The sequence below is a fragment of the Dendronephthya gigantea genome, unplaced genomic scaffold (assembly GCF_004324835.1).
Source record: "Dendronephthya gigantea isolate DGI-Jeju-01 unplaced genomic scaffold, DenGig_1.0 000126F, whole genome shotgun sequence".
Taxonomy (NCBI): Eukaryota; Metazoa; Cnidaria; class Anthozoa; order Malacalcyonacea; family Nephtheidae; genus Dendronephthya; species Dendronephthya gigantea.
The window spans coordinates 342,874-356,605 of record NW_021163136.1 but is presented as its reverse complement, the minus strand read 5'-3'; the positions used below and the strand labels follow the sequence as shown (position 1 = coordinate 356,605).

The following is a 13,732-nucleotide window of genomic DNA, read 5'->3' as shown; positions in this document are numbered from 1 at the left end:
TAGATAAATGTGAAGATAGATAAAGATTAATAAAGTAACTAAGTAGGTTAATTACATAATTTTGTCTTTGAGCAATTTCCACAAATGTACAGTGTATTGATAGAGTTATTAACTTGAATTTTTTAACACCTGTATTCTAAAAGCTCATTCATGCTCACACTCAAATAGTGGAGTTTGAATTTCAGCTCCCCTTACGTGTGTCAGTGCATAGCTTAAGGGTCCCACTTATTATATCTTTTTGTATGCAAAAACAGTACATAGTTTTCTGTATTTCCCATATTTAGGACTACTGGAGATGGCAATTGCTTGTACAATGCATGTTCCATTGCATTGTGTGGCAACGAGTCTCTGGCGTCTTACCTGCGTTGTCTGACAAGCATTGAACTTTTTTTAAATTCTTCGTTTTATGCTAAACATCCCATTATTGAGCAGCAGCACAAAAAAGGTGCGTTTAGTTCCATTGCAAATACTTTTGCAATGTGTTGTCTGATATTGCTCTTGGTTCTGTACAAAAGAAGATCCTTGCGCACCAATACTCACTGAAGCATACAGCAACGCAATGAATCATCAATGGAGTTCTTTTATTTGTCTTCTTTCCCTATCAAGTGTTGTTAAACGTCCAATCGAGTCGTATTTTCCAATTACACCTAATGAAGAAAAAATTGACTCCCTGTCTACAATGTTTAACTGCACTATATATCCGCGAGAAATAGCAACATCAATTTCAGATCAGAAAATTCATTTATTTCGTTGTGCATTAATGCCTATGGATTATTCCAAGCTTGGTAAAGTTCCTGCGACCAAAAATCACTATGTTGCTCTTTGTGAAGCAAAAGAAAGCAGCAGTAAGGTAGGTGTTCGACACTTTGTTATGAAGAAAGTTTCACCAGGTATTAATATCAGTTCGACACAAGTACGAAATGTTACGCCGCCTACCAAGCAAACGCCGCCACCGTTATGTAGTACTGTGCCTGTGGCAACTTCCTCTGCCTTTGTACCCGCAAGAAACTCTTCTTCATCGCAACCAGTTAAAAAGAAGCAGACCATTCTTGACAAGCTATTCCCTAAAAAAAGAAAGTTTGCCGAGGAAAGTGACGACGAAGATATTCCAAAGCCGAATCTTTTGTCTAAAAAACGTGTACCTAGTTCATTGGTTTCAGAACACGTACCTGAATGTTCAAGATCCGAAACATCGTGTTCCCCAAATGATATAGCTAACTTTGTCAACAGCAACTCCTTAACTGATACGCAGAAGTACGAGGTTCTTTGCAACGTTTGGGTACCATCTACAAACTTTCCATTTCCTTTGGTAAACGGCAGGAAGTTTCGCTTGGATTGGATCAAGTTGTTTCCGTGGCTGACGTACTCGCAAAAGTTGAATGGAGCTTTCTGCATAAACTGCGTGCTGTTTGGTTCAGAATGTACTGGGATGCACAATACGAGTAAGTTGCAAAGGCTTTTTAAAACCCCATTCACCACATGGCAGGTCGCACCCGCTAAATTCAGGGAGCATTCGAGAAGTCACCACTTCACAAAGCAGCCACAGCGCGTGCAGCAGTACTAAGATCTCATATGGAGCAAAGGTCTGCACCCATTGATGTTATGTTGGATGATATGAAAAGGCAGCAGATAGAGGAAAACAGAAAACTTCTGAGACCCATTATCGGAGCAATCGTTCTTTGTGGCAGGCAAAATATTCCCTTGCGTGGACATAGAGATGATTCTTCGAACTATCTGTCAGATGAGGTTAACTGTGGTAATTTTATTGAAATCCTAAAGTACGGTGCAATGTGTGCTGGTAAGACTCTTGAGGAACTTTTCAAAAGCACTCCTAAGAACATGACCTACAAATCAAAAACCACTCAGAATGAAATAATTGATATATGTGGCGATATGATAACCAAAAAACTTACTGATGAGATCCGCGAAGCAAGGTTTTACTCCATTCTCGCCGACGAAGCATCAGATTGTAGCAACATAGAACAGCTTAGTATCGTTATCCGGTTTGTAGACAAGCAGTGTCAAATAAGAGAAGAGTTTCTTGGCTTTGTCCCGTGCAAAAAGGGTGTGTCTGGTGAAGCTGTTGCCGCTACAATTGAAGAATTCCTTCGGACCAAAATTTGCCGATTGATGATTGTCGTGGTCAGGGTTATGATGGAGCTGGGAACATGGCAGGGCGATTATCTGGAGTAGCAGCTAGAATACAAGAAACCAACAAGAAGGCTCTGTATGTTCACTGTAACTCTCACCGTTTAAACCTTTGTGTCGCCACTTGCTGCAAAGAACAACTGGTAAGGAATATGATGGAACATGTTCGTGTTGCCTCGGAGTTCTTTAATTTTTCTCCGAAGCGTTTTGATTTGTTGGTCAAGACCATCCACGAAATGCTTCCTACAGCGAATCATAAACGGCTGATAAATGTTTGCAAAACAAGATGGGTGGCCAGAATCGATGGTTTGTGTGTTTTTATCGAGGTTTTCCCTGCAATTATTAGATGCTTGGAAAATCATTCGTGACAATGTCGGCGACAATTGGAATCCAGATTCTGTCCGAAAAGCTGTTTCTTTATATTCAGCAACCGTGTCCTTTCCATTCATTGTCGCGTTAGTTGTGGTTTCAAAATGTCTTCTGGTGACTCAACCGCTCACGGTTCAACTGCAGGAATCCGCTATTGATGCTGGAGCAGCTAGAGAAAAAGTATCCGCTCTTTACGTTCATCTAGAGAAAATGAGAAATGACGTGGACGAGAACACGACTCGTGGTACAAAGAAGCTGAATCCATGGGAACCAGTGTTGGAACTCAACCAGATCAGCCAAGAACGACAGGGAGGCAACAACACCGCGCTAACACACCAGCTGATACACCGTCACAATATTACCGTAGAGTAATTAGTGTGCCCTTTTTGGATCATCTTAAATCGGAAATCCAAACACGATTCTCGGAGACAAACCTTGACCTTATGGATGCAGTGTATGGTTTGCCAAAAAATGTTCTTATCTACCCTGACTGGAAAACCAAATTTTCTAAGTTCCTCAACATGTATATGGACGACTTGCCTTACCCTCGCTTTCTCGACACTGAATTGGAAATGTGGGCTGAACGTTGCCAAATGGAAAAGGGTCCTCTGCCTTCTAAACTGGCTGATGTTTTACCGTTTGTCGACAAAATAAGTTTTCCCAATATATTCACCGCTTTTCAAATTTTTGCAACAATTCCTGTTACCACTTGCACCTGCGAAAGGTCCATTTCCGTTTTACGCCGATTGAAGACTTATCTTCGCAGCACCATGTCAGAATCCAGATTAAAAGGCCTAGCCTTGTTAAATGTCCATCGCAAAATTCATCTGGATACTGAAGAGATAATTGATCAATTTGCCCAGAGAAACCCAAGAAGAATGATGCTTAAACTCTTCTGAATCATATTTTATAACTGCGCATTCCAGGAAAACAACATTTGCCCTAACATTTACTGTCTCCAGATGATTCACCAGTGGATATTTTGGTTGCCTTTCTCCTTCATTTCAAGATGATTTATCAATGAACATTTACTTAACTATCTCCTTGCTGCTGTCTCCAGATGATTCACCAGTGGATATTTTGGTTGCCTTTCTCCTTCATTTCAAGATGATTTATCATGAACATTTACTTAACTATCTCCTTGCTGCTGTCTCCAGATGATTCACCAGTGGATATTTTGGTTGCCTTTCTCCTTCATTCAAGATGATTTATCAATGAACATTTACTTAACTATCTCCTTGCTGCTGTCTCCAGATGATTCACCAGTGGATATTTTGGTTGCCTTTCTCCTTCATTTCAAGATGATTTATCAATGAACATTTACTTAACTATCTCCTTGCTGCTGTCTCCAGATGATTCACCAGTGGATATTTTGGTTGCCTTTCTCCTTCATTCAAGATGATTTATCAATGAACATTTACTTAACTATCTCCTTGCTGCTGTCTCCAGATGATTCACCAGTGGATATTTTGGTTGCCTTTCTCCTTCATTTCAAGATGATTTATCAGTGAACATTTACTTAACTATCTCCTTGCTGCTGTCTCCAGATGATTCACCAGTGGATATTTTGGCTGCCTTTCTCCTTCATTTCAAGATGATTTATCAATGAACATTTACTTAATTATCTCCTTGCTGCTGTGTCCAGATGATTCACCAGTGGATATTTTGGTTGCCTTTCTCCTTCATTTCAAGATGATTTATCAATGAACATTTACTTAACTATCTCCTTGCTGCTGTCTCCAGATGATTCACCAGTGGATATTTTGGCTGCCTTTCTCCTTCATTTCAAGTTGATTTATCAATGAACATTTACTTAACTATCTCCTTGCTGCTGTCTCCAGATGATTCACCAGTGGATATTTTGGTTGCCTTTCTCCTTCATTTCAAGATGATTTATCAGTGAACATTTACTTAACTATCTTCAGGCTGCTGTTTCAAGATGATTTGTCAGTGAACATTTACTTAACTACATTCGTGCTGCTGTTTCGATATGATTTATCATTAAACATTTACGTAACTTGCTTCGGGTTGCGGTTTCAAGATGATTTGAAGTGAACAAGGTTCCTATTATACTTCCGCTATTCTGCTGATGTACAGATTATGATTGCAAGATGCTCCCTAACTCCGCCATTCCCGGTCCCAAGCCCGGATGAAAAAGGAGGAGGGTTGGTCAATGGGTCCGAAACCTTTTCCCATAAAAGACCTATTTTGCAACTGAAACGCCTAAATGAGTTCAATGTTGTCAGAGATTTTTCTACGTCAAAGCGCTTTATGATTTCTGGAGCAGAATCTGTAATGCTACATTACAGCATGGAACAGCACGTGATATTGCCATACGTGTCCTGCCGTTGTCTGTGGTTTGGAATAGTGGTCGCGTGTATATATGTAAATGAGGTGATTGTCCTCTGATGTTCTGCTATTCAGTAGAGAACAAAGTATGTTTCAATATTTTTCTGCTATTGTTTATGATATTTTTTTTACTTATTGTTTAAAATCTGACTTGGTTAAGGCCATATTTCAGAACAGAGTCTGATGCTCAGAACCCAGGAAATGTCATTTCCGGGCTTCAAATTTCAAAAATTTTCCGGGGGGGCATGCCCCTGCACCCCCCTACCTTGCATAACATCTTAGAATGCTACTGTCAGATTGAACGGCTGAATCCGCCCCTGTAAATTGTATTACTATTGCATCCAATGGCAAATTGGCAATAACAAATTATGAAAAAGAGGTAATTAAATGCGATTAGATTTCTATTGCATGCAATAGATGAAACTAATTACAAGTACCTGTAACTCATGATGTGGCTGCCTATCCCTACATAGTTACTCCTGCTATTTGTTAAACAGGCATTACAGCTAGTTTCTGCAAAACTACTATGTATTACAAATAAAGACAAACAAGTTAGACAAATGAATAAAAATAATAAAATTAATAAAAATTCAAACAGATACTACAATAAAAAAATGAGAAATGGTGCAAATTACCCAATGCCAATGATATCTTACAAGTGGCCATAGCAATTAAATTACAGAATGTTGAATATGATCTTCAAGTCTATTTTTGTTATAATCCTAATAGAACTGGACAAAACATTGATCCACTCATTTTGTCTTTTTAGTGTTTTCACATGCATAGAAAGTTTAATTTAAAGAACATTAACATTCAAACATTTTATTGTTTTATTTGAAAGCTAGCTAGAGCATGAAAAAATAAGCTGTGTGACATCATTAGTTGGGTAAGTATGTTTATTGAATAGCATAGCTCACTTATTATTGACCCGATCAAACTCAACGAAGTTTTGCATACAGATACTACATGACGAGAAACATTAAAAAACATTTCTAATTTAGTTTCAAACAGGATTTTTCAAAAGGTTTTTATTTTTATATTTACAACGTTTCGAACAGTGTAACTGTCCGGACGGTCAGTTAAATTGTTCAAAACGTTGTAAATATAAAAATAAAAACCTTTTGAAAAATCCTGTTTAAAACTAAATTAAATTATATGATTAACAATAAACAAAGGTACGGTGGCCCATAGGGGACATGCTGGAAATAGATATATTGCAGTAATTTTATTAACTTTGCAGAGATTATATTATTATTGCAGTAACTATACTATTATTGCCGTAATTTAAGTAAATTTGCTGCACGTTATATATAAAGTAGCTGCAAGTTATATATAAAGTTGCTGCAAGTTATATATATAAAGTTGCTGCAAGTTATATATAAAATTGCTGCAAGTTGTATATATAAAGTTGCTGCAAGTTATACATATAAAGTTGCTGCATGTTATATATAAAGTTGCTGCAAGTTATATATATAAAGTTGCTGCATGTTATATATAAAGTTGCTGCATGTTATATATAAAGTTGCTGCAAGTTATATATATAAAGTTGCTGCATGTTATATATAAAGTTGCTGCAAGTTATATATATAAAGTTGCTGCAAGTTGTATATAAACTTGCTGCATGTTATATATAAAGTTGCTGCAAGTTCTACAAATATTTTCCCGCCATTAGACGTTTATCACCATTCGTAAATTGATGACCGCCATCTTGACTCAGTCCTATTATCTTTTAAAAAAGCTTCTAATATTGGGGATATGTTTTGTCGTTCTTGTGGTGTGGTTTGTATAGAAGAAGCAAACTTTTGCCATGAATGTGGTACCAGGATAAACGTTGTTAATAACTTTGAAAATAATAGAGATAACATTGACAATATATTAGAGGATTATTTTTATCGTGGTTATCAGTATCACGATATTGTAGGCTTGCTTGCAAAACATCACAGAGTTCAGTTTCACGTAAGAACACTTAAAAGAAAACTAAAAGAGCTTGGCTTAAAGCGAGGAGAAAGTGATTTTAACGAAGAAGCTGTTCGCATGTGCATAGAAAAGGAGATGCAAGAAGCTGGTTCGCTTGCTGGATATCGTTACATCTGGCACGTCTTGCAATTGAGGCATCACATAACCGTACCACACGGAGTAGTATCTGCCATTATGAGAGAGATTGACCCAGATGGAGTCAGGGAGAGGAAGGCAAGACGCCTGCGGAGAATAACGTATGTTTCATTTGGGCCAAATTTTGCCTGGCACATAGATGGTAGGTACATACGGAGACTATATTAACGCAGTCAGTACATGGTTTTGGTAATTACGTCATAAGTATTTTCAAGAATGTTGGGCCAATCTCGGAATCTCCCTTATTTATGAAAGCGATGTTTCCAGGCCAAAAAGTATTTATGACGCAACTATAGGGTAGGGTTATTGTCCTACAATTTTCTATATACGGCTTGGCTCTCGTTTGTGTCTGACAGCATGATGACATCTAATTGAGTTGGGGCATGACATAATTTGGTAAATTTTCCTCTCAAAATTTAAAATGCCTGAATAACTGAGAGTGTGAGTCTTTAATTAGAAAACATTTGGTAATACCTTTTCAGGTTACGACGAACTGAAACCTTATGGGTTTCCCATACATACATGGGTGTATTTGTGGATATAGCAGGCAAATCATCCGGTTAGAGGTTGTCAAATCAAATAATAATCCTAAGATTCCTGCCAGGTTGTTCCTTGATGCCATAGAAAATTTAAAAGAATGTCCTCGAGTTGTAAGGTCGGACTGCGGAACAGAAAATGTTTTAATTGCTGGGATGCAGTCCTATTTCAGAGCTCATGGTAATGATGAATATGGAGGAGTGAAAGCTCATCAGTACGGGTCATCACCATCAAATCAGCGTATCGAGTCTTGGTGGTCTTTCTTTAGAAGGAGCAATTCTTTCTGGTGGATCAATATTTTTAAAGATATGAGTGACTCCGGAATTTTAGAACTTGGTAACAATTTTCACATGCATTGTCTGTGGTTTTGCTATTCCAAAGTTATACAAAACGAACTTGACAAAGTATAGGAGCAATGGAATAGCCATTACATTAGAAAATCTCGTCATGATACAATTCCTGGAGTGCCAGATATTTTGTATTATCTACCAGAAAACTCTGGTGCAATTGATTGTCTTCTTCGCGTTCCTCAAGATAAAATCGTCGAAGTTGAACCACGATGCCACATGGAGATAGAAGAGGACCGGTACAAAGATTACTTTGAACATATCATGGAATCAGAAATGTGGAACTATCCAGCAAACGTGGAAGAAGCTTTTTATCTTTTCCAAAGTTTTAACAATTTACAAGAAGAACAATTGTAATTTGAATGTAACACAACATGTTATACTATTCTTGAATTTTGTGTTGCACTGTATGTTTTCGCAGTATAGTAAATATAACATATTTTACGCTGTAATAATGCAAAAACATTTATATAATATGGGTATCTAAAAGGATTTATAACTTCGCATTACTAGCATTGTATACCAACCAGCAAAAGAAGCGTAAATATGTTTAGGTTTTAGGTTCAAACAAAATATGAACAAAATAATTTACCTGATAACACAACATATGATATGATCATCTTCGACTACTTACCAATTATAAAAAACCAAATGCTACAAAATTGGTGACTTTCTTCAACATCTATTCTTGATACAGTAGAGCAATCCATTTACGACCTAAATCAAATCAAAACCATAAGAGTCTTGAATAGCCGAAGCAATCATTTCTTTCATTGCTATTTCATCCGTGATGTGCACTGGCAGTTTGATGGTTATGTCACACGTTGATGCTGTTGGTCTGCAGGCACATCCTTCTTGGCAACCATGGACAAGTGCAACAGAAAACGGTTTGGGAAAGCCAAGCGGTGGTATTTGGTAGGATCCTGTTAACCACTTTAAGAAATCTTTCAGCTGTAATGCCGTACCTAACAAATTACAATGCATAATTGTGTATATAACATGTAAATGTGTCACAAATCATGCTATGTCATGTGTAGTAGTTTTGTTCCTAAAAACATACACACATCCACATCAAGCCAACATACTGTAATCAATCTTTGTTACCTTTTCACTATTTACAGTAATAGTAATTTCAATGAAGTAATTGCAGGATTTGTAGTTTCATTTGAATACCTACCTTCACTTAAACATTCAATTGCATCACAAAAGTATTTAAAAGTATCTATCTCAGCCATTTTTTTTATTTGAGACTCTGCTGTATATTGCAACTAACTGATCCAAAAATTCACTGCCTGTTTTCTCGAATGAATTACCAATACCAAATACTGGTTCCCAAATTTCTGGCGATTTCTTTATAACATCCATCAAACCAGTTGCTTCTATACCCTGCATAATTTGGAGAAGTGCAGGAAGAAAATCACTCAGCTGATCTTTTACACATATAGACCTAAAAAATAATATGATATTGTGCAATGTATTATGAGTATAATTCAAAATTAACATTTTTAATATGTTAATATGAACTATAGTGTAAGTATGGTTCCAATCACAATCAGCCATGGCTTTTGACTCTTGAGCGATTTTAAAGAAACAATCTTGCACCAAAAACGTTTCAAATGGTGAGCTCTAAATTGCAGTAAGCTATTTCTGGGGTCCCCTGTTAATTGAATTGTTCTTACTGTAGGCAGGGAAGGTATGGTTTTTTTTTTAAATGAATCTACTAGGAACCTCCAACCTATGTAATTAAATGTTTACCAAATGAGCTACAATGCACCCCAACAATTTTAGTCTCATCAACGGAGAAGCTCTGCAACTCAATGTGTTAATTAAGCTGGTAAAGGACCAAACATGAGATGACTCACTGTACAATGACTTCCACACCAGACAAAGTTTCTCTTTGCGGAATTCCTCTATATCCAATTTCACTGAGGATGTCTAACATTTCTTCTTTCATTAGCAGCTCCTTCACTTCTGCATCACTTGTGGCATTATGCAACTATGAGTTGAGATATAGTTATAAAACATTTCAAATACAGTACATGTACTACATATATAAATATAAAGTATACACAATTATTTGCCCTCAGTTTGACCTTGTCGGATGCAAAGTATGCTTTTTGAAAGGTTAGGTGTGTGTTACTGTGCATTCTTGGATTGAACATTGTGTACATCATATAAACATACAACAGACATGTGTTTCGTTTTGAAATATATACTTACATTTTCACATGCTGACTTATACATAGAGTTACGAATTTCTGAAGGTAAAAGTGGTTTTCCAGTAATATAGAAGACCACTGATGGTGCAAGGAAGTTAGGTGCTGGGCCACCTTGCATTAGACATCATCATGATTTCACCACATAATTTAAAATCACCACCATTTATTGCCATTGTTGATTGAACTGGATATCCATCACAAAAGAACATCCGTTGAATAACTGTTAATAGCTCTATTAAAATAAAGCATGAAAAGTCATGGTTGCAAAGTAAAATGCTTTTTTTACTATAACCAACATGCTTACAAAAAATGGCATATTGCTATCATTGTACATGTGATGTGATTGGTTCTTTAATATAATGGATTAATTACATACTGTTGACAGAGGTGGTTGACAATTTGCATATGTTGCACCATGGTAAATTCTTGATTAACACATTGGGTCTCATTATCATTTCAGTGTCAATGTGTCAAATTGTTTTCAAATTGTTTTCTTTTTACTTGTCTAATGCCAGAGGATTTTACTTGTCAATGGGGGAAGCTCTGCCGCAATCTTTGAATAATGCCATTTTCTGATAAATTCAGTAACATATTTTTTTGAGCAAATGCTATTAAAATTGCTTAGGAGCTTCATTAAGTTATCTTTGAACTGAGGAAAATATTTTTGGTTGGGGATTGGTCTAGACAATATCGAAATAATTTTGATCAGGCTATGATTTAACATTTTAATTCACTCTTAAGAGGTTGACAAGACTTACCGCAAAATAATTCCCTCTTAGGCCCACCATCATTGATTGATGGTTCCCCAACAAAAACCACCTTCAAATTAGAAAGTGGTCCAACTTTACTCTTCCTTGCAGCCTTAAAATCTTCCCATAAGAATCTTCTTCTCATATTTATACGTTTCACATTTGTCGTGGTAGCACACCCTGCAATCTGGTCTTTTAACAAATGCTTGTACTGTGACATATGTAACTGTGTCAACTGCTCCGTTGATTCTTCTATTTCTGCTGGAATTCCACATTTAAACAAATCTGCTGACTGCTCTGATTCCACAGCCCAAGGTGAACAATTATCAGCATGTTCTTGATTATGTTGCATGAGAAGCATCAAAAAGCACATGGGGCACTGTACATCTTTTGATGTTGATGGTTGCGGTTGTTGACCACGAATGTAGAAATCACGCTCATCTACTTGTATCACAACTGGTGGAGGTGCTTGTTAAACACTAGGCAATGTTTCAGGTCTTTCTTGCTACATATATTTACTTACTGCATCAATTTCAGAATCTGAGTCAGAGTCAATGAGGTCATTGAAAATGCTAGCCATATAATCTGAACAAGAGCACAAGAATAAAGTAATTCGGCTGTGCGGCTCGTCAATTTCCTCTTTATATCTTTTCAACGAAAATGCTTCATCACAACCAGGCAGGGTATCAGCTTTTTTCTTGTCACCATAGAGGAGATAATAGAACATTTTGTCGTTGTGTTTTATAATGTCTTTATTGAAACGGTGATGTTTCTCCACTGCTTTATTTAATAATTCATCATAGTTTATACTTGTTCTTACTGTTACTGGAAGGGTTACACCTCTTTTTACAACAAGCGTATCCTCTCTTTTTTTGTCATAATCCCAATGTTTATTTTGATGTGGGTTGATTTCCCAGATTTATCATGAAATTTCATTCTTTTACTATCTTTCTTTTGTTTAAAATGTTTGCTTCGATCGCTCTCCTTGCGAGAACAAAAGTCAGAGAAGGTGAGTGGTCGTGCATTTGTTGAAGTACACATAGACGTAGTAGAAGAAGAGTTGCCCATTGTCGCACTGTTTATATCACCATTGGCATTGCCTTCTGCTCGCAAAACAGGCTCCTCTATTTTGTTCACTCGATTTGTTGTATCACTATTTGTTTGGTTGACACTTCTACCACAACTGTGACAATACTTTGCGTTAGGAATGCCGGATTTCCCCACAGTTAGCGCAAAACATATTTGTAATTGTAAATCATGTAATATATAAATAATTTATATACAATATACACTGAATATACATGACTTCGCAAAAATTAAAATAATTCGCGAAAACCACTGAGCTATGTTTCCACTTGATGCTTCCACTTTCGAATACAACTTGCAGCAACTGTATATATATAACTTGCAGCAACTTTATATACAACTTGCAGCAACTTTATATATATATAACTTGCAGCAACTTTATATAACATGCAACAACTTTATATATATAACTTGCAGCAACTTTATATATATATAACATGCAGCAACTTTATATACATAACTTGCAGCAACTTTATATATATAACTTGCAGCAACTTTATATATAACATGCAGCAACTTTATATATAACATGCAGCAACTTTATATATAACATGCAGCAACTTTATATATAACTTGCAGCAACTTTAAATATATATAACTTGCAGCAAATTTACTTTAATTACTGCAATAATAGTATAGTTACTGCAATAATAATATAATCTCTGCAAAGTTAACCAAACCACTTCACCATAATATATTAATTTATCAGTAACAGTGACTTAAGCACAAAGCATTTATCTTTGTAACATCAAGACATGGCTTGGGCTCTTTGTCTTTGTGTGCATTGGAAACTCTTCCACTCATCGAGTGACTGGCTAGCACTTCCCTTGACCAAAACATCTCCATTATGGAATAGGTATACGACTTGGCATCTCCACAGGTGTCCAACATTTTCTTTTGAGCTTTTAAAATTGAAATGCCAGGATGGATAACCACCTTTGATACCACACAACAAAGACATACAAAATAAGTTTGGGAATATGATGTCAAACCAATATGTATTTTAAGAGAACTTCCAACCTCATATCAGAGTAAATGTAACAAGATTGGAAAACTTATGCTAGTACCGTACTAAAATTGTTGTTCAAAGAAAAACTAGCAAAAAACCCAACATATAATTGCCGAGGTGCAATTGCAAGAAATGCATAAGTCAAATACTTCTGGCCGACTCAATCTGGGGATTGAACTGACAGGTCTCTTTTACTCTTTAATTAACTTCTTCACAAACACCAATAAGTAGTTGCAGCCAGAAACAATATACAAATTACCCTGCTAGCAGAATGTCATTTTCTGTTGCTTCTGTGTGGCTGTTGCTTTTATGTTGCTATACATGTACCAAACCAACAACCAGCAACAGAGAATGACACTCTGCTAGCAGGGTATGCACTCATTTGTTAGCAAATATAAATGTTTGAATAAAGTCAATAAACCATACCATATTATTCTCCACATTCTCTGAATCATCACTGTCTTCACTAATTGGTTTAAAACCTGCTTGTGATGAAGATCTCAATGATATCGAATCTCTTGATGAAGATGATGATGATGGAGAATATGATGATATTCTCTTCACAGGTGTCATTGATTTTACAATTTTTGTAAGCTCTGATATGGCCAAACTTACACTTGATAACTCTAAATAAAGAAAAAACAAACATATATATATATATATATAAAAAACAATGCTTCTCATATTCTCGTCGCTTGTCTTTGGATCTAGAAAAATTTATATAATTACCATAATATTGGCTGTATGAAATTGTATAAATGACCACAACCCGAGGAATAAGTAATATATGGCCTGAAATTAAAATTA

The 13,732-nt window shown here is 36.3% G+C and overlaps 1 protein-coding gene, 1 long non-coding RNA gene and 1 pseudogene across 2 annotated transcripts; 2 read left to right on the top strand and 1 right to left on the bottom strand.

The window, feature by feature from the left end:
* The first annotated feature begins 1,572 nt into the window (after positions 1-1,572).
* Positions 1,573-2,193, top strand: LOC114535821 (52 kDa repressor of the inhibitor of the protein kinase-like). Its single transcript, XM_028557142.1, has one exon. It carries the CDS (start codon positions 1,573-1,575, stop codon positions 2,191-2,193), a length of 621 nt encoding a protein of 206 aa, XP_028412943.1.
* A 4,428-nt stretch (positions 2,194-6,621) lies between these two features.
* On the top strand, positions 6,622-8,442 carry LOC114535820 (annotated as a pseudogene).
* Positions 8,443-8,848: 406 nt separating this feature from the next.
* Positions 8,849-10,964, bottom strand: LOC114535814. Its single transcript, XR_003688363.1, has 4 exons — positions 10,840-10,964; positions 10,083-10,313; positions 9,725-9,858; positions 8,849-9,309 (listed from the first exon to the last, which is right to left on the bottom strand). It is a non-coding gene; the product is annotated as an uncharacterized LOC114535814 (long non-coding RNA).
* Between the last annotated feature and the right edge of the window lie 2,768 nt (positions 10,965-13,732).